The sequence below is a fragment of the Ziziphus jujuba genome, chromosome 10, assembly GCF_031755915.1.
Source record: "Ziziphus jujuba cultivar Dongzao chromosome 10, ASM3175591v1".
NCBI classification, from domain to species: domain Eukaryota; kingdom Viridiplantae; phylum Streptophyta; class Magnoliopsida; order Rosales; family Rhamnaceae; genus Ziziphus; species Ziziphus jujuba.
This window is the reverse complement of record NC_083388.1, coordinates 18,645,546-18,671,127: the sequence shown is the minus strand read 5'-3', so window position 1 is coordinate 18,671,127 and position 25,582 is coordinate 18,645,546. Positions and strand designations below refer to the sequence as shown.

General features: G+C 32.1%; 5 protein-coding genes across 7 annotated transcripts; 4 read left to right on the top strand and 1 right to left on the bottom strand.

Moving 5' to 3' along the window:
• Positions 1–470: 470 nt before the first annotated feature.
• On the top strand, positions 471–6,804 carry LOC107411523 (uncharacterized). Of its 2 annotated transcripts, XR_009634638.1 has the most exons (13): positions 471–630; positions 1,181–1,974; positions 2,319–2,431; positions 2,564–2,683; positions 2,807–2,894; positions 3,451–3,542; positions 3,620–3,724; positions 4,619–4,728; positions 4,979–5,066; positions 5,169–5,204; positions 5,305–5,400; positions 5,581–5,924; positions 6,737–6,804. XR_009634638.1 is itself a non-coding variant. In XM_048469128.2 (12 exons), exons 2-11 carry the CDS (start codon positions 1,242–1,244, stop codon positions 5,386–5,388), a joined length of 1,569 nt encoding a protein of 522 aa, XP_048325085.2. In that variant the 5' UTR covers positions 471–630; positions 1,181–1,241; the 3' UTR covers positions 5,389–5,400; positions 5,581–6,096. The 2 variants fall into 2 exon arrangements, 1 of the variants encoding a protein (XP_048325085.2); XM_048469128.2 differs by lacking the exon at positions 6,737–6,804 and having other exon boundaries at positions 5,581–6,096.
• Positions 6,243–7,574, top strand: LOC107411522 (uncharacterized). The gene is made up of 2 exons (XM_016019121.4): positions 6,243–6,888; positions 6,995–7,574. The coding sequence occupies exons 1-2, from the start codon at positions 6,700–6,702 to the stop codon at positions 7,097–7,099; spliced, it is 294 nt and encodes a 97-aa protein (XP_015874607.1). The 5' UTR covers positions 6,243–6,699; the 3' UTR covers positions 7,100–7,574.
• Positions 7,575–10,183: 2,609 nt separating this feature from the next.
• LOC107411517 (uncharacterized) lies at positions 10,184–12,761 on the top strand. Its single transcript, XM_048469131.2, has 4 exons — positions 10,184–10,467; positions 10,813–10,951; positions 11,754–11,887; positions 11,997–12,761. Exons 1-4 carry the CDS (start codon positions 10,304–10,306, stop codon positions 12,646–12,648), a joined length of 1,089 nt encoding a protein of 362 aa, XP_048325088.2. The 5' UTR covers positions 10,184–10,303; the 3' UTR covers positions 12,649–12,761.
• A 1,048-nt stretch (positions 12,762–13,809) lies between these two features.
• LOC107411521 (CBL-interacting protein kinase 18) lies at positions 13,810–16,957 on the bottom strand. Of its 2 annotated transcripts, XM_048469130.2 has the most exons (3): positions 16,772–16,957; positions 16,528–16,607; positions 13,810–15,995 (listed from the first exon to the last, which is right to left on the bottom strand). In XM_048469130.2, the coding sequence occupies exon 3, from the start codon at positions 15,575–15,577 to the stop codon at positions 14,129–14,131; it is 1,449 nt and encodes a 482-aa protein (XP_048325087.1). In that variant the 5' UTR covers positions 15,578–15,995; positions 16,528–16,607; positions 16,772–16,957; the 3' UTR covers positions 13,810–14,128. The 2 variants fall into 2 exon arrangements, with proteins under 2 accessions (XP_048325087.1, XP_048325086.1); XM_048469129.2 differs by lacking the exon at positions 16,528–16,607.
• A 7,806-nt stretch (positions 16,958–24,763) lies between these two features.
• LOC125421098 (uncharacterized) lies at positions 24,764–25,582 on the top strand. The gene has a single exon (XM_048468882.2). It carries the CDS (start codon positions 24,805–24,807, stop codon positions 25,381–25,383), a length of 579 nt encoding a protein of 192 aa, XP_048324839.2. The 5' UTR covers positions 24,764–24,804; the 3' UTR covers positions 25,384–25,582.

Below are 25,582 nucleotides of genomic sequence, written 5' to 3'. Positions count from 1 at the left end.
TGAATTGGATAATGTATGCATCAAATCCTTTGGACTTGTACATTTATTTTCTTTAAATTAATGCTAATTTGGAAGTGGCAGGCTCCATTATACTAAACAAATATTAAATATGAATTAATTTGTAAAAAAGTTTTTTAACACATTTTCTTCATATTTCCAATACCCAAAATAATCAACACCTATAAAATATTTGTTTATATATATATAATTTTTAAATTATAACAGTAAAATATATGAAATTACCCAAAAAAATACTAGCTACCATAATTAAGTTAAAATTTTTTAACACATTTTATTGGTTTTTCAAATAACCAAAATACCCAATACTTAATTTTCACCCAAAAACAAAAATACTAAATACTTTATATTTTTTTAAAAAAAAATTATACGATAAAATATTTTATTTTATTAGTCTGTATTAAATTTATCTCCATATAATTTTGTAATCATAATAATAATAATAATAATATAACCACATAGTTAGAATTGGTGAAGAAAATGAGCTGAAGAGTGTGGCGATCTCAGAGTTCGACGTCCTTAAACCCTCGTTTTAGGGCAGAAACAGAAATGGAGCGCCGCAAATTTACTTCATAGCCTGTCGTAATAAAAAATTACCATTTTGCTTCGAAGGTATGATTTTTTTCTCCATTTCCTATCTCTATCTCTCTGCTTTCGTTTTTGGGATTCCTTTTTTTTTTTTTTTTTTTTTTTTTTTTTTTTTTTGAACCTGTTTTTCATAGTTAATATGCTACTTCTTCAACTTCCTTTTTGTGTTTTAAGTTTGTTAAGCCTATGTTTGGTTTCTGGTTGCTGGAAAATACGTATATATATATGTATATATATATATATTTAACTCCATAAGAAAATGAAAATGCCCTTTGTTAAAATGTTGCTGAACAAATTGGTTGCATTTGGGCTTTGTAAAGTTGGCTTCTTCTCTCACTCTTGTGGCAATCGAAGTGAAAAAGAACAGAGGAAATGTTTAAAAAAGCAATAATTTCTATAATTTTTTTAGTTTCTTAAAAGCAACCAAATTTAGCTTTATATGTGTTCTGTTTTTGGGATTCAATTCATCTGTTTTTAGATTTCAGAATTATTGAGTGGGGCTTTAAAGTTTATGCCTAATGAGGTTATTTTCCTTGTGATATGTTTTACCTCTAAAACTTTAATCTTTTGGCAGGGCGGTAGGTGGTTTTTTGTTTGTTGAATTGGGTCATTTATCAGCAGTAGTCTAGTAGAGAATGTCTGCAGATGCATTAAGGTACAAGCTCAATAAAAAACTCAAAATTGGAGCTTCAAGATCAAACAACTTAGATGATGGAAACAAAAAGGCCCAAAGTGCTTTTGGTGAAAGAGAATATGGTGGGAAGAATTTGAAGTTGTGTGTTAAGGATAAAAAGATTAACACAGGTCAAGAAGGGAGCCAGGGAATGATTGATGCTAAGAAAAAGCCTAGACCTTGGAGTTCTCATGGGGCTAGGAAGAGAATATATGCTGATCAAGAAAGCAGTAGGGAGATAGTATCATATGGTAATGCAAAGGCACCGATTAGAAAGGCTTTATCTAGGACACGACAGAACCAGGTGAAGGATGATTTTGTTAAGGCAAATCACAGCAATGTATCATCTCGCTCAATGTGGACTTCTGGTATGTTAGAGGATAATACTTCTGAAAGTAAACGTTCTTCTTGTAAAGTTAAGAACCTGGTGAAAAGTGCACAAGTATCTTATGCTGGTTTGTCAAAGAAGTATGACAGGAGTAACTTGGGCTCAAGTCAGGGTTTGGATCCTAGTGAGAAAAAATCACCTGGTGTATCTCTCCTGAATTCTGCAAAGAAAAAAGTTCGAGATAGAAGAAGTGCAGAAGAAGATTTGGAGGCATCAGGTGAGAAACCAAAGAAGAGAAAGCGGGTGATTCGGATAGATCCATATGATATCTCAAATAAACGGCTAAATGATGACATCAATGATGATGGTGAGTTTTATCCTCCCCCAATGTTATTGTATATGCTTTACATGCTACCTTTTATGTTTCTTGATTTTTAATTATCATGGAAATCAAAAGTTTGAACCTTATTAAACATTCTGGAAAAGTTCCCTTTTGTATTACTGATTTTTCTTTGTTGGAAGTTCTTTTTGATGATGCTTTGTAGTAGTGATAGTATAAGCTTGAGCCACTATGGATTGTTGCTTTCCTATGATTTCAGAAGTATAAACTGTATAAGCTTGCATAATGTAATTATCTTCCTCTTTTATAATATACATACGTCCCTTTTGTTGTTTATCTTTTTCTTAGAGCTTTTTTAACTTGTTCTCCAGAAAGCGCAAAAGAAAAGAAGAAAGATTTGGAGCAAAAGGTTGACATGTCAAAGAATGCACAATTTCGTGCAATACAACCCAGTCCCTCAATCCTTTCCTTTGTGGAAGACAACGTAATTTATATTTTAGTGTCTTCTAATGTTTGAACTCTTTTTTTATTTTTTATTTTAATTCTTTTGATGGTTAGGCTAAAACGTTTTATTATTTCAATTATTGTGTTATATTTTTGATGATTTGAGTTACAGTTGTTGGGTCGTAGGCGATTGATTGAACTGCGGAGGGCAGGCTATAACACTGAACTTTCTGCCCCATTGGATAATATTCCCTTCTCCACAAGCACAGAAAGAGAGCGAATTGAAGAAAATGTATGTTATCCTTACAATTTAGCTCTTTGCTTAATAATAGTTAATAAGCTCCAAGTTTATCTGCTTAAGGTGCCCATTTCTTTGTTGTTTAAAATCAGTGACAGTGCTAACTGTTATGCTCAGGTATTCAGGAATAAATTGACATTTTTTGCTGCTGCAAAGGTTTCTTCTTCATTTCCACCACCTGATCTACCCGAAATTGCATTTGCAGGTGGATTTCTTAAATTTTTACCTTTGTTTATGTTTGATTTGTTTTATTCAAAAACTTTTTATTTTCTCTGACTGTTTTCTTCCCCAAATTTTATCCATCTCATTTCTGATTTGATTTAGAAATTTAATTTTTTTGCATGTTTGCTTATCGATTATTACGAAATTAATTACACGCAACTCACAAGAAATATTACTACCTTTATGCAGTCAATTACCATAGAAATTTAGCACATTATGCTCTCAGTTTTACATAGGCTGGTCTTTTAGGAATGGTTATGTTGGAAATATTAGCTATTAAATCAAGGGAATAATCTTTGATTTACCTTTCTTTATCTTTCTGTTTATTTGACATGAAATATCCTTTATTTGCCTGTAATACACTGCGCATTCTATGCTCTTGACAACGTGAAATGATTATAATATTAATTTCTAAATCTATTCGTTTCCATTGCTTACTTAATTTGTAGGTTTTAGAAGAAGCTCTATTCTTTTATACCATAATCCAGATCTGGCCTTCTGAAATGAGATAATTTTTTACATTCTCTGCCCCTTTTTAGGAAGGTCGAATGTCGGAAAGTCATCATTACTTAATGCTCTTACCAGACAGTGGGGTGTTGTACGGACATCAGACAAACCTGGTCTTACCCAGGTATTGGAACTTTCTTACAAACTCTGATTTCAGTATTTCTTCCTTATGTTTTATGATAGCCTTTTGATCTTCTGCAGACTATTAATTTCTTCAACCTGGGATCAAAGCTCTCCTTGGTTGATTTACCTGGATATGGTTTTGCTTATGCAAAAGAAGAAGTGAAGGATGCTTGGGAGGAGCTTGTGAGTATACCAACAAAAATTGACCTTTTCTTGGTTGCTTCATATCCATTTTGGGCTTAAAGGCTTGGCCTGTGGTACATGACCTCAGTTAGCAGACATGTGATTGTCAAGCATAATTTGTATTGGCTAATGGCTCAAAAATGGTATTTCTGGGTGTTGATGAGTATGAAAGTAGGAGAGTACTTGATAAATTGGTCTATACTTTATAGGCAATCCACTTAGAGCTTGTGTCTTTTCTATATTGAACTTTGGAGAGGTGACCTGCCTAGTCAAATAATTAAAATGGAGGTTATTGTTATGACAGGGTAACATTTATGCATTGCAAACTTTCCATCTGTTTTGGATTGAAAGGACTAGAACACTAAAATCCTGTCCTGGAACTAGGAAAACATTTCTTCTTGTTTTCAGTTATTTTACGTTAAAATCAATCAAAATTTAAAACTAACACATGGGAGTAAATGTATAATTTTTAACATATTGTTTAAAAATGTTCAAATAGCTGATCCAGTTTTTGCTGAAGTCCAAGGTAGTGATATGATATTAAGAATTTTGCAAATTTATAATATATATATTTTTTGTCTTTTTGGATGCCTAATTCCAAAAATTATTTTAAAAACTAGCATAATTGATATATCTAATTAACTCAGTAGCAATATGATTGTTAATGGAGTAAAAACTCTGTAATATTTTGCTCTTATCACCTGTCCCTTATTTCCTAAATCTGCCTTAGGGTATATGGGAACTTTATTATTTTAGCTTTTGGAGTGAACTGACTTTGAATTTGTTTAGTGTGTTACCGGGGCTTTCCTGTTCATTCATGCATGTAGTGTATCTGAAAATATCTAATAGGTAAATGTGCCAATAACTATTTGTTTGGATTCTTTTAATTTGTAGGTAAAGGAGTATGTTTCCACAAGAGTTGGTCTAAAACGAGTTTGCCTCCTTATTGACACAAAATGGGGAATGAAGCCAAGGGATCACGAACTCATTAACTTAATGGAGAGGTACAAAAGGACATTGTAGTAGTTTGATGTTTTCTTTTCTTATCTTTCTTGAATTCTGGGATTCATTTCCAAAAGATGGCTGATATTGAACATCAACACCCACGCATATCTGTATGCGCTGGAATTACTTTTTAAGAAGCATTAACTTTTAAGTTTTATGATGATTTTATTGCTCATTAATTTTCAAGACCGTACTTTGCTAGAAATATGGTACTTACTCAAGTTTTATGTTTACTTATCTATTTTACAGAGCTCAAACTAAATACCAGATTGTTTTAACTAAGACAGATATGGTTTTCCCAATTGATCTGGCACGTCATGCAATGCGAATTGAAGAGGTAACCATAGTGCAATTTTCAGTTGCACTATTTGTGAGGTCAGCATTATCTCATCTCTCATGTGGGGCAAACAATTTACTGATTATCATAATGATCTTGCAGAGCCTCAAGGCCCATAAATCTGTTGTTCAGCCAGTGGTATGGAGTGTATTTGTTTCTTTGGTATTTAGACATCCATACATGCACAATTTCCATTTACATCATCGACCTTATTCCCTTGATACTATTCTCGTTCCAGATGATGGTTAGCTCAAAATCAGGAGCTGGTATTCGATGTTTAAGAACAGTGCTTAGCAAGATAGCACGATTTGCCAAACTCTAAATCTGCAGCCAGGTTTAATTTTATTCTTCAAATATAATTTCCCAACCTTAATTCCATATCATCACTCTGAAAATGTTTTTGATGACGCAAAGTTATTTTATTATGAATTGTTTCCGCATATATATATATATATATAATTTTTAAACAACTAAGTTAGTAGGTAAATTTGTTCTTTCTGTTTCTTTTATGTAGGCTGTGGCCTTCTTTGATGCAAATGTTTTGGCTTGACATTTCTGTTCGTGTCAATAGCTTTGATTGCACTGAATTGTCTATCAGCATGCAAGAGTGACCAGGAGAGGAGGCAGCATTTGCCATTTTTTGGGTTGGCATTTATTTTGGGGTCTAAAAGCTTCAATTACACAGAAATTGTGTGTGTGTGTGTGTGTGTGCAAGGGGTGACCAGGAGAGTTGGCAACATTTGACGGCATAACTCATTTACAAATTTTAAGTTGGAAGCATGCTATGCGGTTCCAAGCAGGACGCTGCCAAAAGGAAAATCTCTTTTGTTCAAAATTTCGGGAGGTCATAAATTACAGGTTTTTTATTTGGAAGTAGTTTAGTTTGGGCAGGTTATAGACTGTAAATTGTGAACCATTTTTTTATTAGAGGCAGCTCTTGTTAATTCCATTAATTCCCTGTTTTTTTCTATACCGAATGATTTTTATTTAATTATTTATTTTCTTTGTCTAGAGCAAATAGTGGTTTTGATGGACTCTGTTTTAAATTGCATTGTCGGTGGTGGATCATTCATGCCTATGGCTTATAATATAAAATGTTTTTCTATGAAATCTTATTATTAAAAAATTAATTGAATTAATCATAATTCTCAACTAGTACAACATAAATAATAATAAGCCATGGTTTCTAGTGGGGTCGTGGTGGACTTGTCATTTCCCCAAGTTGTCATCAGTTGGTAATTGGATGAACCTCCACAAACCCACTAATAGTCTATATTGTCAAACATAAATTAAAGCGGAGGTGTAAATCCACCAAAATCACAAGGAATTCAAAATAAAATAATAATAATAATCATAAAACTTTAATTTCAGACACAGATAAAATGGAATTTTAGGTTAGGTCAAAATGGAGCCATCGCATGCACCCAAAAAAGAATTCCCACGTCAATCATCTTAATTACCTGATTTTGCAAACCCATTTTGACAAATACTTCCAACTGCACAACCTTTCTTTTTTCTCCTCCTAATCCGTATTAATTATAATTATACTTTTCCCTCCTTCCTTCTCTGTTTCTCTTCCATTTTCACTTGCACATTTCTCAATCAATTTCTTTCTCTGACTCTTGATTGAGAAATGTGTCCTTTGAGACTGATTCTTATATTCCTCTCAGCCACTCTCGCCGGCTTCTTCGTTCTCAGAAACCTCAGCTCTCAACCCCACCAACAATCTCTTACCGACGACGAAACCCACCAAGATCTCGACGATTCCGTCGATACCCAATTCTCTGATTCCTCAGTGCCTCCTGCTAATCGATTCTCCAAGGTATTTTGCTCGAATTTTTAGCTTTGGTTGGTTAATTTGGTTTTTTTGGGTTTGCAAAAGTTTCCAATTTTTGTTCAACGTTTTTGGTTGTTTGCTTGTTTCCCAGCTTCTTTCTGCTCTGGAGTCGGGGTTTTGGACCTGTGTGGACATGGCTAGTGGTCGATATCTATGGAGGCATTTGGTTTCCCAGCCTTCTAAGCCATCCGATTGATGTGTATGGGGGCTTTTTCTGTCTAACTGTGCTGAAAATTATCACGTTCATATCCAGGTTTGGGTTTGAGTATGTTGTATCATTTGGTTACTTACAAGGTACATTGATAAACTGTCTTTGTAATATATGTAATTGTAAAAACCCAATTGGAATGGCATTATTGTTTGTTGATGGTCTTATGCTTTACCATTCCAATGTCAATTCTACTGTTGGCCTTCCACTATCCGGCCTTTATATAGCCTGTGCTGTGGTTGTAGATCTTTTAGTTATGAACAGCAGCAGAAGTTTGTCATGGTTGATATGTATATGAATTTTTTCTCTGCCTAAGTTAATTTTGGAAGCCAAATTTGTGGTTAATCTAAAATATAACTAGAATCAGTGTATTTATGGGGCAAATTTTGTAATGTCAAAGCAGTGGACAACTTTTGGGCATTGCTTATGTGGTGAATGGAATGAGTTGGGTTTTATTTGATTATGTTTTGGATTCCTATTTTATAAAATAAAGGAATTAATCAAGTTACTTCTCAATCTTGCCACCTCTGGATGTATTATGATCGATATAGATTTCTATTAAATTAGTTTCTTTCTTTTTTGTTGCTTTCATTTGAAGATTAAACATGTGCACTTCCTCATAATTGCTTTTGTGATGCCTAAAATTATGGTTATAATTAAATATAGCAAAAGATAATCTTGTAATGTTAAAATTATCTGAAATTCCCTGTGCCGCTGAACTTCTTGATTTGGAGGTGGTTAGAATTTTAGCAGAAACAACTAATGCCTTGAAATGGTCTTTTTACATGCCTTGGTTTTGGTTGGATTGTTGTTTCATTCTAATTTGCAATTCACATAGCAAATCACATTGCCATCATATACAGAGTTACAAATACTGAATTACATGTGCATGTATACACAACTATACTTACTTTATACATGTGTTTATTAAGAGTTCATCCACTTTCTTCATCTGCAGTAGTATTCATAAGTCATGTTTTTTTTGGCTTGAATTAAAATCGAAGAAGATGGATAGATGTAAAGCATACTCTGTGCAGTTGAAATATCCCTTTATTGGATTATAATTTCCATATCTTACCATCACTAATTAATTTATCATTCTGGTTATAGCCTATTGTCTTGGCTGACATATATAGTGCAAGAAAATGAAAAATAAATGTGGAGTACAAGTCTTCCTGTTCTTTTACCAGCTTCTGATTGGTGGTTGAGTTTAGGTATTTGGAATGCAAGAAGATTCATGTTTGGTACTTGGAAATTGGAATCAGTGTAGTTCGTTTATGCAATTTTGGATATATGTCTTCAGGTGAACCAATTCAGTGGTAAATTGTGAATTATTCATGTTCTTTATAGAGTTAAAAGAATTTTCAGTAATCCTTATTTTAGGATATAAAGCTCAAACTGCTAACTTTTTGAAGTAGGAGTCAACTAAATGCTCAATTTTCTCAGCGCTTTGGGCATGACCAAGCGAAAGTTTGAAGTTTCTAGGTGTCAAAATACGGTGATATAGCAGTTGATGCATCAAACCAGTAAGGGCCGGTTTGTGTTGGAGGATTGGATTGGACTATTTTAAATTCAGACCAATCAAATTAGAGTAGTTTAAATTTAGCTCAATGTAATTGGATAAGATTTTAATAGTCCAATCCAATCCAATCTAGTCTGAAACACAAACGGGCAGTAAATGCACACAACATTTAAAGCACCCTTTTTTTCCTTTTTTTTGGGTAATGCAACATTTAAAGCACTTAATCTGGGTTATATTCAACATGTATATTCTCTAATTTTGTTTGATACTACAAGTTGGTTTTGTTGTCCGGGTGAGGAGAAATTGAATATGTAGGTCATACTCGGTATCTTCTTTTCATAATATTCAACAACCTTCTACCTAAAGTTACTCCTAATACACGGCTCCTCGCATGTGAAAGCATTTTGGTGCTCCTTTATTTTTGACTTTTGGCTGCTTACCCAACAAACCTGTCCTATCCTTTGGGCCAGGTGGCCAACCAATGCAATTATCAACTTATTTTTTTAGCTTTTTATTTATTTATTTATTTATTTTTTATTTGGAGAGTTGGGATGTTGAAGGAAATTTTGAAAAATAAGTTCCTCCAGTTTAAGCTGTTTAGATTTTGGCAATATTAATTTTTACTTGACTTTTGGTTTTTTGATTTATTTTACTGGGAAACAAATGGAGGTTTTACAGAATGGGGAAGCAATAGTTTTGATAGTGAATTATGGAGGAAAAGCAAGAAATAATTTCAAAGATTTTTGTGGAAACTCAGTCAACAATGATTGGGTTTACCACCAAGTGAATTTTTATAATTTGTTTTGCTGAACTAGGATTTTCTGCATTTTTTATTTAATTATGCTTGCCTTTTAATGTCCAAAATGTCCAAGTATAGCAAGTTTAGGGTAGAGGTAGAAAGAATCATTTTGAATAACTGTTATTTTTCATGGAAAAACAACATCGTTGATAAAATATACACAAATGGAATATACTCAAAAAAAGTACAAATGGAATTTTTTTTTCAATAATTATTTTATTATTGGGAGAGCTATTTTTACGTTTGTTGAAAACACCATTAAAAAAAAAATGAAAAATGAAAAATGAAAAATGAAAACCAAAATGGAAATTATAATTGTGAATAGTCAATCTATTGAGGGGATTAAATTCTAATGTAGTTTGAAGGAAAGGACAAATAGACCACAATGTTTGGTGGTACTCTTTGGCAATTTTTTTATATTTTTTATTGCACTTCGAATAAGAATCTTTCTTTTGACATTTTTTGTATTTAACCAATAATTTTATCTGGCTTGATTACGATCTGCCAAGCTAATTTGCTCACAAAAAGCCTTACAAATATAATCAAATGTTATCTCACTCAAAAAAAAAAATTTTTTAATTTTTTTTTTTATGCAACATAAATCAGATTTGTTTTAACAAAAAAATAAAAAAAAAAAAGGTCGGACCCAAACCCGTCTTGCGTTGGCACATTCCTGATATACCACGTGGAAAAACCAGGCATCTCTCCGTCCATATTCTTTTTATAATTATGAAAAAAGGCATGTAATTCCCAAATCTGACCCAACAAAAAATTAAACCAAAAAAAAAAAAAAAAAAAAAATTGCAACGGTCGAATTTTAAATTTGTAATTTGTAATTCTAATTTCTCACTCTGGAGAGAGAGAGAGAGAGATGGGGCGGCGGAGGAGGGTGCGAAGAGAGGCCTCAGAAACCCTAATTGGGAAAGAAGGGGAAGAGGGAGATGATGGAGGTGAGAAAGAGAGAAAAGGGGGTTTTTATGGATGCTATCTATTGGTGTCTCTCAGCCCACGCCACAAAGGTCACACCTACATCGGGTCAGTAATATTATATGCTTTCTTTTCCTCTTCTTTCTCTCTACCTCTTTTTTTTTTTTTTTTTTTTGGGGGGGGGGGGGGGGGGGCGCATAAGTAAATGGTTATTAATTTTACCTGATTGTAATACAGTTTTGTTTGTTATTTGATTTCTGTATTTATCTTTCTTTCACAGTTTATTGTTAAGAAATGGGAAAAGAAGGGCGTAGATTTTCTTGATTATGAATTTTGAAATTTATTATAATATATATATATATATATATATGTACACATTTTCCTGGTAGCTGTAGTTTAGAGTGAACTGATTCCTTTGTGGGTATTGTCCATTATGTTGTGGATCATTTACAGATTCACAGTGAATCCACGGCGTCGTATCAGGCAGCACAACGGTGAAATAGGGTGCGGTGCATGGAGGACTAAGAAGAGACGCCCTTGGGAAATGGTCTTATGCATTTACGGTTTCCCAACCAACGTTTCCGCTCTCCAGGTTCTTCTTCTTCTTCGTTTTCTTCATGTTTTCCTTTTTCAATTCCCACTCAGCGTCGTTTGGTAATCTAAATACCATTTTGTTCTGCTTATTGAATCTGTAATAGTCAAATGAATGGATATGATGATCACTTGAATCACGTAATTGCTTGAGAACTTGTATTTGACCTGTTGTTTTGTCTATACCTGTCTTGGGTAAGATGATCAACTCAGATTGTCCTTCCTTTATGAGATTTTTAGTAGCTCTGTAGTTTTTGCCATGTGCATTCTTAAGAGTCATTCTCATCTGGCAGCCTGGAACTGAATGAGTCTCTTGCCTATCTGACTAAGTGGGTTTTCTACATCCTGGTTATTACATTAACTTTGGCCCTGTTATTTCACTGGGATGGTTCCTGTTCTTATTGTTGGCTAATTGACTCTTCTGCCTGTACTTTTCCCATCACTTTCCTTCCACGAAAGGGGACATTGGCCACTAGGCCCTGATGATGGCATAATTGAAGATTAATATTGTTGTCCTCCTCATCAAGTCCAATGCATTAACTCTGGCTATGTGTAGGACGTTTTGGACTTCGGTTACCACAATTTTAGTTTGAGGAAGATCGTTTCATGTGGATTTGTGAGTCTTGTTGGGATTGAAGTTGGTTTGAAATAATGGATCCATTTTGTTGGTTTTGCATTTTGAAGATCTTTTTTTGCAGTTTCTATTTCCTTTTTCTGCTCTGCTCATCTTAGTTCCAAATTTAATACAGTCAAAATCCTTCTTTGGAGCTATATTCTAACATAGTGTTTAATTAAACTTGCAGTTTGAGTGGGCTTGGCAGCACCCAACTGAATCGCTGGCGGTGAGGAGTGCAGCTGCAAGCTTTAAATCACTATCTGGAATTGCCAATAAGATCAAACTTGCATACACCATGCTTACCCTCCCATCATGGCAGAGGTACGCTTTGATGAGCAATGTAACTTTGTGTACATGGCTTTTCTATAACTAAAAGGTGCATTTAAGTTTCAGCTATGAGATACTGAATATTTTCTCCATACTTGACCAGCATGGACCTCACTATAAACTTTTTTTCAACTAAGTACAAAATACATTCTGCTGGCTGTCCAAGCTTGCCAAAACATATGAAGGTCAGAGTTTGCCCCATGGATGATCTTCCATGCTATGGTGAAGGAGTTGAAAGTTTCTCAGAAAAAGAAGATGATCTGGATAACAAAGAATGTGATGAAGCAAGCAGTTCTAGTAAATTTTCTGAAGAAAGGTCATCAGATTCTATCATTAATAACAATTCCGTAGATCATCACAGTGTTATTGGCAACATGACTACAGAATATGGATCGATTGATGAGAGAGAAGATTGTAGAGAGCATCCCACTTTTACTGCATTTCCAGTGAGATCATCTTCAAATATTAGTAGCTCATCTGTTATAGAAGTTGCTGAAGATAGAAGCATATCTGGATTGATTAAAGACAGCAGCAGCAACGTTGAAGTGGATCGATCTGGAAGGCACCAAATTGCTGCTGATAATAGTCAATTACCAAGCAGTGTCCATATCGTACCTTGTGATGTTGAGATAATAGATATCACGACGCCATCTCCCTTATGCAGAACTACATCGTTTGGCAAGAGGAGAAGAGTTTCTACTACCTTTCCTGAGATCATCGACTTGACTAAATCGCCCACTTTTGTCCAATTATAGAACGTTGGACAGATATTGTAACAGCAGTATTTTACTGGGAACAAGTAAAGAAAAAATGCTTTATTTTTCGTTGTAAATTTTAATTTAAGGAAAGCAAGAATAATTTGTGTGTACTTACTACAATTCCTAACATATTACATGATTTATGAAACGTCCAAGGGCAAAAAATTACTGAAAGAAACATTTTTTTTTCTTTTAATATGGAAAATATATATATATATATATATATATATATATATTAGGGAACTTTACGATTTGGGTATTCAAATTCAAATAACCTTTAGATTTGGCTTGCCTTTTTGGTCCAAGCAGTGAAGTCAGTCCTTTAGCCTTTTTTATTAATCTCTAATTGAACAAAACCACACACACGGCACAGGCGACAATAACATTTTCACAAACAGTTTTAAAGAATGAAAGACATTTGGAGATATTACTGGCCTCAACAATCAATCACGTGATTATAGGACTTGTGTGTTGCTTTCATTCCCGAACGCCAAGAATATGAGCCAAGAACTGAGGCTGCTTTATACCTGATTGTCACGAGCAAGTTGTCTTTACCTGACACGAAGGCACAACACTTGTTCATATTTGTGTGTGTTCTAAACTCATGTTCACAGAAATCTGACTTTATCCTAAACAAAAAAGGCTTGGTTGTTGCACTTCTTAGACGCTTTTCATATGCATAAAGATAGAAAACAAAACCTATGAATTGCCAACAATAGAAACATACTTCGTATTGTCTTCTCGCTCAGGCAGAGAACTGGGAGATTGAATTTTCTGGACCAAGAGAATCATAACAGGAGAAGAAAAAATTATGACTAATTCTATGTATGGCTTTCCTGGGTTCCAAGATACAAATCTCGACATCTTTGAGACAGAAAAACGATATAAAAGTCAGTTACATAACAAACCATATACTGGACACTTAATGATGGGTAATCAGCTAATACTATATATCATGACTCGGCCAAAAAATGTGCATTCGACAGGGAAACTTTTGATTTGCACAAAAGCTGAAGTATGTAGAGCCAATTACAATGTGTATGGGTGCGACAAAGTGAAAATATTTAACAATTAGACAGGTTATACAAGTTTCTTGCTCGGTAGACAAAAAAGGTTATACAAGCTTCAACACATCTAATGACCAATAATTCTCTAACAAGAAGGGAATTAAGCATAGGCTTTTGTTTCATTTATAATGATTTTTGTAAGGTCAATTTATAAAATTTAAGTAGATGGAAAATAGAAAATTAAATACATGGACATCAACACACACTTGCAAGAACTATAATTACAGGACATGACAAAGGAAAAACTGGAGGGGAGGGGTGGGAGGGGGAAGAAAAGAACCGATTCTTAAGGGGCAAAAAGAAGCAAGTTAAAGGAGGGGGACATAATGCATACTGGAACAGATAAAATAGTTTGGTATCAGTAAACTTCTGAAATGTACAAACAAATGTCAGATATCATGGGAAAGATGCTAATTCGTTGCTACTGCTGGCTGCTGGTCTTGCTGCTGTAATTGTTGCAGCTGATCTTGAGGCTGTAAATGTTGTTGCTGTTGTTGTACCTGCTGGAGCTGCTGGGATGGCAGCAGTTGTTCTTCACCTTGCCAAACCCATACTATATCAGCAAGTGCAGGTCTCAAGTCCTCTTTCAATATCTTTTGATATTCCAACGTATCACCGTTTGATTTTTTCAACTCGATCAAATGAAAAGTCGGAGTGACCTGAAAGATCTCTGCATCGATGGACAAAATTCCCTTTCGACCTTCCTTCAATGCCTCCAATCTCATCAAACCTCTATCCTTCTTCTTCACTTTCATCCTCAATCGCTTTGCAATTTCTTCTATCTTGGAGATGATGGTTGAGGCAGATTTTCTGGAAGTGAATCTTGCTTCTTTCCTTTCAGAATTTTCTTCAAACAGGCCAGAAAGATCAAACCCAGCAGAAAAGGAAATAATGTCAAAAGCATTTAAGTTTGGAGGTATGACAGAATCTTGTTTTGTCTCAGCAGCTGTATTACCATTCTCGCGGGGACCTGAAGCACCAATATCTGTATCTGTATCTGTAGAAGATAGATCCTCATTTTTCACATCAGATTTTGTACTTTTAGAGTAAAATCCTTTTTTGAACCAAGAACTTTCCTTAATTTTGGGAATGGTGATTCTGGTACCGGGGTTTGGATCCAAGATCTTAAACAGCAGCCTTCGTACTTCAGCAGGAAACCAATTAGGGCATTTAAACTCAGCTTTACCAATCTTCCTATACATCTGCATCAAATTTGAATCATGAAATGGAAGATAACCTGCTAATAAGACATATAACACAACCCCACAAGACCAAACATCAGCTTTTGCCCCATCATAGCCTTTCCTGCCAATGACTTCAGGAGCAACATAGGCAGGAGTGCCACATGTGGTATGCAGCAGCCCATCTTGCCACTTGGATTCAGCAAGAGCACTTAATCCAAAATCAGTGACTTTTAGGTTGTCATTCTCATCTACCAATAGGTTCTCCGGCTTTATGTCCCGGTGATAAACTCCTCTACTGTGACAAAAATCAACCGCACTGATTAGCTGATGAAAGTACTTCCGTGCAGCATCCTCCTTCAGCTTTCCTTTAGCAACTTTGTTAAATAACTCACCTCCTTTGGCATATTCCATGATGTAGTAGATCTTACTTTTGGTAGCCATGACCTCATAAAGCTCTATGATATTAGGGTGCTTAACCAGCCTCATACCAGATATTTCCCGCTTGACCTGATCAACAAGCCCAACCTTCATCACCTTGTCTTTGTCTATAACTTTGATGGCTACACTCTGATTAGTTTCCATGCTCCTTCCATAATAAACCTTTGCAAAGGTTCCTTGGCCAAGTAATCTCCCTAATTCATATCTTCGCATCAACACATTCGACTTATTTTCCATTCCAAACTTCAAATCCTAATACACAATGATAAACTAGGTGGTTCTTCTAGTACCGCCTATATATATAATACACAGGGTACGAGTAAATAATACCAAAAAGCAGCTCAACCGTCTTCACACCGGTCATGCATTAACACCAGAGGCATTTTATATCTATTTGTGGGCCCACAATGCTTTTGGGAACTGTGAGAGAACAAAATCTGATTTATAGGCCCAGACTCATGGAGGGTATAGAAAACCAGTTCGATGAAAGTCACAGCCTCCACGAGTTTAAAAGCAGAGTCCCAAGCATTGAGGCACATCTTTCAGCATTCCCTGGATTTTCTCTCTTACCCAATATGGATTAGAGAATGCTGAAAGAACCCAAATGCAGTTTCTAGCTCAAAGGATATTCAGCAGCAGCACACAACTTCCGAACCTTTAAAAAAATAATAATAATAACAAAATAAGAATTAATAGTGAAATTTCTAATAAATTGAACATTTAACAGTTGCAATTTCACCTGGTGATTTTTCATAATTGCATATGATGATCAAATTCTAAAAGATAAATGCCAAATAAAATTGAATATATATATATATATATATTTTTTTTTAATCTACGACATATTCGAGCTTTTTATGAAATACGATAACAGAAATAATAAGTTTTTGTTGCCAAAACCAAGCAAACAAGAATTTTTCGCATAGTGATTATAGAACAAGTCTCTCCAAAATTAAAAATTCCGCCGAAAAATAAAATAAAAAAATAAAAAAGACATCTCTGGAAATCGCAAATTTTCATATAAGCACGTAGAAATCAATTGAATTAGCAGAACAACAACAAACACGAATAGGAAAGGGAAGCAATTCGATCACCTATATTTTTTCTGAATATGAGCAGAAATTACAAATTTTCAAACAGAAAAATCGATTAGAAATAAGATTGTTGAGGTAATAAAATTCACGTACCAAAATATTTGGAATGCCCAAAAAAATAAAAAAAATTCAATGCTCGGCAACGAACACAGAACGAGACCGCAGCTCGTAACCTAATATGAGTGTTTAATTAGACAATTAATCCCGGATTAATTTCTAAGACAGAAAAATTCAAACGAAGATGAAGATTTATTAAAATGCTAACGAATTTTTTTTAAAAAAAAAATTGTAAGGAAAAAAAAAAAAAAAAGAAGAAAAACATTTAGGAAATTTTTACCTTTTTGTATGGTTGGAGGGAAGAAGTTCGTGTGGATCTCCAAAGCAGAAGCCGAACAAACAGAGAGAGAGATTTTTCTGGTCTTAAATTAATCGGAGAGATTTTTTATTTTATTAAATAACATAATAATAAATAAAAGCAGCTTTTACATTTTGTTTTTGATGAAACTTCTCCTTCATACAATTTTATCAAAAAAATAAAATATATGATTAGTAAAAAATAAAATAAATTATCCAAAAATAATTCCCTTTCATACAAGGAACTGTAGACTACGTTTAAATGAGTGGGCCTGGCCTTGTCATTCAAGCCCATTGGACTACGCACCGTATTACACTACAATCTTGGCAATTTTTATTTTTGTTTTTTTTTTTGGTTTTCTGTCTTTCTATTTTTATTTTTATTTTTTACTTTTTAAGTATAAGATAAATAATAACATAAGAATATAGATATATAGGGAAGAAAATTAAAGAGATAAGTATGAATATGATTATAAGTTTCCTTTCTTTCCATTTTTTGTTTAAAAAATTCAAGTAGATGAGAGTGAGAGACCTTACTAATTTTTCATTTTTTATTTTTTGTTTTTCAATAATATCATGGTTGTATATGCATACCTTGTTTTTTCTTAAGAAATATATATATATATATATATATATTGGATAAGGAACTAAGCTAATAAACGGACCAATTGGTTAACATATAAATAGGAAAGATTCCATTAAAATTTATTTTTCCAGAATGGAAATAGAAATATATTTGTTATATGATTAATTGAACATTACCAAATTTGGTGAGGGGTCCCAGTATGATTCGACCGTCTTATCATGTTGATCGGGTACTTCCTACTAGTGGTTTCGCTGGTTTGTAAATTATCTATTGGTAGGCTTTTCCAAAATTCACCTCATTATGAATAAATAAAATATTACTCAATTTTTTTTAAATATAATAACTCAATGTTATCGTATTTATAATGCTAGTTTAGATAAGAATGATAATTGTTTATATTAAAATAAATAATTTAAATTTTAGAAGAAAGGAAACCAGGAGATGAAGGTGGAAAAATTGGGATAGGAACGTGGAATCCATATGTATTTACATGTATATGATAAGAGTATTTCTAATGGTTCGTGATTTGTTTTCGATATGACATATAAGTTAAAAAAAATTAATCTATAATATAAATGTATATTTAATCTAAGAGCATCTCAAATCTATTTATTAGAATTTATATGGCAAATGATTTGAAATATGTTAAAGTTTATGAGATATAATGTTTATTAATAAACAATATTTATTTCTAATAAATGTTTAAAATTTTAAATAAAATAATGAACCCTAAAAGAGGAGATGAGAGAAGAGAGGAGAGAGAAGAAGCTGCCAATTGACGAGGAAAAAAAAAAAGAGAAAATGTTGAATGTATGATTCACACCGTATAACGATCCTTCTATAAGTACAAAGTTTATTAGATATTTTTTATTTATTTTTTTTTTACCATATAGAAAATTTATTAGATATCTTTTATTTATTTATTTTTTTTACCATCTCACCATAAAGATCTCTTGTAAGCACCACCAGAGAAATTAAAAAAAAAAAAAAAAAAAAAACTATCTATTTATAGCAAAGGTTTTTTCATGGACAGAGCCAATATCCATTTTATTGGAAATGCTCTAAAAATCATTCTCTAATGATTCTGTTTAAATCTTAGTTAATTAATAGTATCTATGTATTTTTTCTTAAACAATAATAATAATTTATTTATCTATTTTTTTCATTTTGAAAATATATCTTATAAGGAATGTTTTAATAAATTATACTGTCTAATATATCGACTAGAATAGATAGTCTTTTCATCTATCAGTGTAACAGGCAAAGCCATTGAGAAGTTTTTTTTTATTTTTTTAACTATGGTAAATATGCTCTTCGGCAATTATTAAAGCCATTGAGCATGCTATAATAATCTTTAATACTTATCATATATAAAAGATTAAATGAAATTGGAAAAATCCCTAATTAAATAATATATATATAGACTCTGGAATTAAAAATTATCCCAACATATTTAGCAAAAAAGGAAAAAAAAAAATTATCCCAACGACAATATTGTGGAGGTTAAACAAATTAACCAGAGCGATTGGATAAAGTGATAAAACGACATGAGGTTAAACAAATTAACTAGAGATTAAATAAAGTGATAAAGGTCAGGCCCAGATATCATGTATTTTTAGGTCATGCCCATGTATCATGTACCTTTAGACTAAATATTTCATATTTTTAAAGAGTCTGTTCAGAAAATATTTGTAAAGAGATAAATATTCATGATTGCATAACGTTTAGATTTTCTTGATTCATTCTTTTTTTCTTTTTTTCTTTTTTTTCTTTCTCATTTACAACAATTCTCTGTTTTAGTATTTCAAATCATATTATAAGTTTTTTTCTTTCTCATTTACAACAATTCTCTGTTTTAGTATTTCAAATCATAGTATAAGTGTATACCTACAAAAATGCCAGCTGATTTAATCTTATTTAATAGATTTTCTTGATTCAATGGGCATTTTTTCAACGAATAGTAGTATAACATATTTCTTAAAGGATTAATATATTGTGATGCATTGTTGAGGCCCTCCTACTAAAACACACATATATTCCCAAATATGAGTTTCTTTTTTTTTTTTTTTTAAAGCTAAGAATATATTGATTTTATTAAAAATTTTGCTATTTATTATTACTAATAATCATTATCAATAAATTGTTGTTTATGTGCCAATTATTAATTAGAGATATTAATTTTTTTATTATTTAATATTAAAAATTTATCACTGAAAATGGACCTTCTAATAGTTATCAATTAAATAACCATGTAATATGTAGGTTTCACTATGCTCCAACACCCAACCCAAGCTAACAAAATAGCAATTTTTTTTTTTTTCAATTTAATAGGGGATGTTTATCTATAAGTAGCTTCCTGTGGACAGGACTAGATTATTTGAAGTCTTATCCACACATATTTGATTAAATTTGATTATGGTTGAATTTCAAATAGTCCGCTGTAGACCAGTCCAGTATCTCAAACAAGCTATGGATTCCATATCTCATATTTTAAACTTAAATTCAAATAATAGAATGCATTCAATTACTAAATACTTATCATATAAATATTTCTCATTTAGCTGTAAATATAATAGTTATCAATGCATTCAATGACTAAATACTTACCACATAGCATCAACACCGATGCTGCCTGCATTACTGGTAAATCTGCTATTGCTTTAATAGCTAGGGACGACAAGGGGAGACAAGGGGAACACATAGCTGAACTTAAAGCCATTCAATGGGCTCTAACTGTTGCTGAGGAGTTTGCTTGGCTTAACGTGGATTGGTATTGTGATTCTCTTTCAGTTGTCAACCAGCTTAAAGACCCCTCAGAACCTTGCGAATGGGAATCTTGAGAGATCATCTCAGCTATCAAAAATAAGCTGAAGGAGAAGAATTGGTTTGTTTCTTGGACCCCCAAGACAGACCAATAAATGTGCTGATCTTGCGGCAAAGGCTGCATTGAAGGACAATATTACTTTATTTTGCTCTAATGATTTTCTTTTTAACTGTCCTCCCGTTTTGGTTTCTCAAATCCTTTCTGAGGAGTGTTTTGTTTGTTTTGGAGGATGAATCTTCTTTTCTGTTTTCCCCTTCCTTTTTGTGCTTAATGCAGTTTTATTTACCACCAAAAAAAAAAAAAAAAAAAAAAAAAAGCTTATCACATAAATATTTCTCATTTAGCTGTAAATATAAGTGGCATTCTTTTTACACTAACTGTTTTTTCTTCAACATTGGGTTTTACATAAATTCTAAAAGTTCATTTTTCATTTAAAATAAATTATTCAATTTCAGACTCCAACGTAATAATATTAAAATGTTCAATATGCATCAATCGGACAATAAAATAAAAATATGTTCAATTAATTATAACTGAACATAATTTGACATTAAACTTCGTTGAATTGTCTTAAATATAATTATATCTGTTTTTGCTAAGTTATTTGTTATTATACTTGATGAAAAATGAGTCAACAAAATATTCAAACCTTAAACATATTTGGTAAAATTTTTTTTATGGAAAATATGATTAAGATTGGAGCTCTAAAGGATATTTAAATATCCTTTATCAAATATATTTTACATAAATGTATATAAATATTACATATGAATTAATTAATATTCTATGTTTCTACAATAAAAAGATTCTTATTTTCTAAAGTCAAAAGTATATTTAGTTCTTGTTAGCTAAACATTTCTATATTCTTTTGGTTGATGCACATTGAATATTTTAATTTTTTTCAACTAGAATCTACCAAACATTTAAACAGTAATTAATAACACTTAATTATTTCTTAAATGAATAAAAGGTATTTTTGAAAAATTGATGTAGTAGGAGAAGTAAAAAGGCAGTGTAAAAAGAAATTCCCTAGACAGATATATGGTAGCCCATTTGAGATGTAAAACTAATATAGATCGGATTGGATTTTTTTTGAGTCGGGCCCAATTAATTTTGGCTAGACATAATTTGAAATATCTCTTATTCAATTTCCATCGTGCATTCCAAACAGGGTCGTAAGGCCATTTAGGTGTATGATGTGTCATTCCCACCAATAATCCTATGACTTTTATGCTTTCCCATTGTTCCTTCTCCATTGTCTTAATTTATTCAGAACGAGGATATATAAATGCTATACATAACAATATAGTGTTTTTTTTTTTTTGTTTTTTTTGGGGGGGGCTTTATCCAATCTGTAATTGCAGCTACAAGTAATTGTGTCAAATTAAGTTGGCGCCGAGGAGATTCTCTTCTATTTAAAAAATCATGTTTTTATATATGTTCTAGTATGTCTGCTATTGAGGATATTTTATGCATGCTTTACTTAATTTCTGTTTCTTTTGTTTGGTTGTTACTCTGTGAATGATTCTTTTCTACCGCCTAACAACAGAGATGGTCAGATGGATGTGGATTGGAATTAATAAACATATTATGACTTATGAGGATTGTATGCGCATAATTATTAATTAATTATGAGACGATAAAAATATGTAAAAAGGTACATATGGTTATAGATCATTTAATTTATTAAAAAATATAAATGAAAATTTGGTAAAAAAAATACGTAAAAGAAGAGTTTATAAATTCGGTACATACATATATAATACATTATATATTAAAAAATTCGAAACTAAAAATACGAGCATTAAATATGTGTTAAAATCAATGAATGTTAATATAAATGATAAAAATATAACTATTACTAAGATAATAATAGTTTAATATATTGAAAAAAAAAATAGTGAATAACTAAAAAAAAATAAAAGGATAAAATGAAAAATCTTTTTATATACATTGTTAATGTTATTATAAAAGAGGGAAAAATTTTGAAAATATTTATTTTTCAAAAATACTTTTTTTTTTACTTGTATAATACGATAATATGTTTAATACTTGTCTTAAACTTTTTAATTAAAAAAATACATGTTTTTTTTTTGTTTTTTTGTACATTTGAAATCGATAAAAACAAATGGTAGGTTATTCTTTTTTTTTTTTAAATAATATATATATACGTGCATTATTCACGAATTTAGAAACTAGGTATATATATATATATATATATGCACATATATTTACATTCATGAATTTACTAAGTGTTTTTATTTATTTATTTATATAATACAATAATACGTATTTTGAACTTTTCGATTAAAAATATATATATTTTTTATATTTGAAATTGATACAGAAAATCAAAGTTTTTTTTTTTCAAAAATACATATATACGTATATTATTCGCGTATTATTCACGAATTTACTGACTAGGTTATATGCATGCTTATATATTTACATTTTTATATATAACTTTATACTAATTAAGCTATATATATGTATATATATATGGTACCATAGATAATTACCCCAATTAAAGCAACTTATTTTTAATGTTAGTTTCATCAAGAAAAGTAAAAAATAAAAAATTCTAATATTAGTACGTAGTCTTAAAGGTCATTAATTCCCACGTCTTGCTAGTTACCACTTGCCAATATACAGGAATTTTGGTGCTTTGAGGTCAGTGTGATTCGATTTAAATATTTCATGTAGCTTAATTCTCAAAGCAAGGAATTAAAAATTTTAGAGGAATCCCGGTTTGCAGAATTTTTATGTTTTATGGTGAATTGATTTACCTAATTTTAGGTTGTATGAGTAGTACGATTACAAGGACCTAAAAGCCGTATCATGCTAATTATATTAATTACAAAAGACTTCGATGACTTCCAATAATTAAGTGTACTGCCTACCATAATATTATTTAACCCCTGCCATTCGATTGGGCCGAATAGAGTTTAGGGCATGTTCAGAAATGAGGGAAAAAATAAAAAATAGAATAGGGGTTTAGGGCAATTATTTTTAGTAGTAATAAAATAATTATTTAATGATGATTATGACGGATTAGATTAATTACTAATCACCTACCTATTAGCGATCTTTAAGGAAACACAAAGGGAAAAGAAATTATTTCACATGCAACATATATATAATAACACCAAGCCAAAAAAAGAAGAAAAAAAAAAGAAAAAAGAAAAAAAGGATAAAAAAAAAGGAAAAAAAGATCCAATCAAATTAATTTTATAGTTCCAATTAGTCATCCCCTGCAGGGCGACCATATGGGGCACATGCATCAAGAGGGAGCTACACGTGCCTGCCCTTAAGCTCGAATTTCTTGCTGATCGAGTATATATGGCGTTGAGTAGTACTAAACTACTAATTTCATCCATCTTTCTACTAATTAATTTCAGATACATAAGATCAGGCAATTTAATGCCAGTCAATCACTTGCATGTTTCTTTTTCTCTCTTTTCTTTGCTGACTTTTGGTAATAAATATATATCATGCCGGCCGGCTAGCCTGCCTTTCTATTCAGTTTTTCATGACTAAATTAATATGATACAAGATTTTGAACAAATTAGAGGAAAATTATTCTGGTAATCAATGGCACTATTTCCTGACAATCTCATTTAAACTTGTCATAAAAACTGCCTTAATTGATTGGTACCACATCCATTGAGGTCGTTTGACGTAGTTATTTCAATCAAATCCTTTGTGGTTTTAAAAAAATGTCAATTATATGCTTTTAATTATAAAGAATAGTTAAAAATTTACGGGGTGTAAATGTAACAGGGGAAGTATTTGAAAATCTTTCAAATATATAGAGATGGGTTTGAATTTATACCAAACTTCAGGGGAGATAATATATATATATTACTCTATTACCGCTATATATGGAATCCATATGTAGGATCTATGGTGCAGCCCATATATATGAAACCCATATGCATGAGTGATTCCTTATTGAATTCTTTTGTTTATTTTAATATTCTGGTGTGCCACATGAACATATTCTTTATAGCTAGAAATTAAAGAAGAGCAGATTAAAGTGTTGGTTTTACTTTCACCCATACTCTCTGATTGCCAGGCATCCAAAGGTAGGAGAAGTAGAATTTCATTCAAATTCCACAATCAATTAATTAATTAATATAGCTAAATTCCTTGAAAGCTTCATAAAACATAGCAAATTAAAATATAATAGCATAAAGCTGATTTTGAAATTAGTATATGCAGAAAAACTCAGTAGGTTGGCTAGTCACAATCCACTTTTCATATGGCAGCAAGTTGACAAAGTGTTTAATTTTTTTTTTAGATTTTGGAATAACAAAAATATATTAATTATCTTTTCTCTATATATAATTGAAGACCTTAATTAATAAATTTAAGTCATACCCTGCATGTTAGAGAATCACATGTAAGAAAAAGTAGGCAAATTTCAAGTCTTAAATTAATACCTTATTCAAATTACCCACAAAAAAAAAAAAAATGTGATTCTTTTTTGCCTAATTCCTTTGTATATATGTCATTAAGTCAGCTTTCAATTGGCACTTGATTTGTTGAGAGCAAAAGAATAATGATTAAAGGTAGCTCAGATCTACCCTATAAACCCCATAAAATCATGACTGAGAAAAACAAGTTCTCAAAGCGCCTAACCAAAGAATTGTCCATGGCTAACTTCTCACATGAAGAATATTATTACCATGGAGAAGCATCTGTTTCAGTTCCATTCATGTGGGAATCTGAACCAGGAACTCCGAAGGTTGGGCACTTCAGAGAAACCACTCTTCCTCCTCTAACTCCTCCACCTTCCTATTGCTATAGCACTTCATCAAAAAGCACCAATATTAGAAAGCCCTCCAAGTCATATACCCTCTTACAAGCTATTTTCCCCAAGCGACATGCTTCAAGTAAAAATAGTACTACTCCTCTCCCTTCATCGCCGGCCTTGTCATCATCATCATCTTCAGCTTCATCTTCGTCTTCCACTAGGTCAACATCATATTCCGTGCCATCTTCTCCAATAACACCATGGAAATTCCGAGGTCGGGGTAAAATGGCCAGCCGGAGGTTATCGGTTGATTCGAGAATGGTTAATGATGATCAATATGAAGAACACCGTTCAAGCTTGTGCTTGTTTGGTCGTGGGACGAATAATAAAAACAATAATAGGTCGAGAGCTGCCGCTCTTCATCCTTGATTATGAGGTATTGAAATTTTTTCAGTAAATTATGATTGAAGTCGTTTTGTGCGGATCTACTAAAAAGCTATAGCTCTTGGTGGTCATGATCAAGTTAATTAGTTGTAACATTTTTTGTTTGAATTGGTAACGAAACCAATGATCATTCAAAAAGCTATTAATAATTAACTTATACCACTTTGATATTTTGGACAAGTCA

Bases quoted from the DNA above. Each gene is read 5' to 3' on its own strand.
- LOC107411521 (XM_048469130.2), bottom strand. From the start codon at position 15,577: ATGGAAAATAAGTCGAATGTGTTGATGCGAAGATATGAATTAGGGAGA.
- LOC107411522 (XM_016019121.4), top strand. From the start codon at position 6,700: ATGTGTCCTTTGAGACTGATTCTTATATTCCTCTCAGCCACTCTCGCC. The intron at 6,889-6,994 runs GTATTTTGCTCG...CTTGTTTCCCAG, and splicing joins CTGCTAATCGATTCTCCAAG to CTTCTTTCTGCTCTGGAGTC.
- LOC125421098 (XM_048468882.2), top strand. From the start codon at position 24,805: ATGACTGAGAAAAACAAGTTCTCAAAGCGCCTAACCAAAGAATTGTCC.
- LOC107411523 (XM_048469128.2), top strand. From the start codon at position 1,242: ATGTCTGCAGATGCATTAAGGTACAAGCTCAATAAAAAACTCAAAATT. The intron at 1,975-2,318 runs GTGAGTTTTATC...CTTGTTCTCCAG, and splicing joins TGATGACATCAATGATGATG to AAAGCGCAAAAGAAAAGAAG. The intron at 2,684-2,806 runs GTATGTTATCCT...TGTTATGCTCAG, and splicing joins GAGAGCGAATTGAAGAAAAT to GTATTCAGGAATAAATTGAC.
- LOC107411517 (XM_048469131.2), top strand. From the start codon at position 10,304: ATGGGGCGGCGGAGGAGGGTGCGAAGAGAGGCCTCAGAAACCCTAATT. The intron at 10,952-11,753 runs GTTCTTCTTCTT...TTAAACTTGCAG, and splicing joins CCAACGTTTCCGCTCTCCAG to TTTGAGTGGGCTTGGCAGCA. The intron at 11,888-11,996 runs GTACGCTTTGAT...ATACTTGACCAG, and splicing joins ACCCTCCCATCATGGCAGAG to CATGGACCTCACTATAAACT.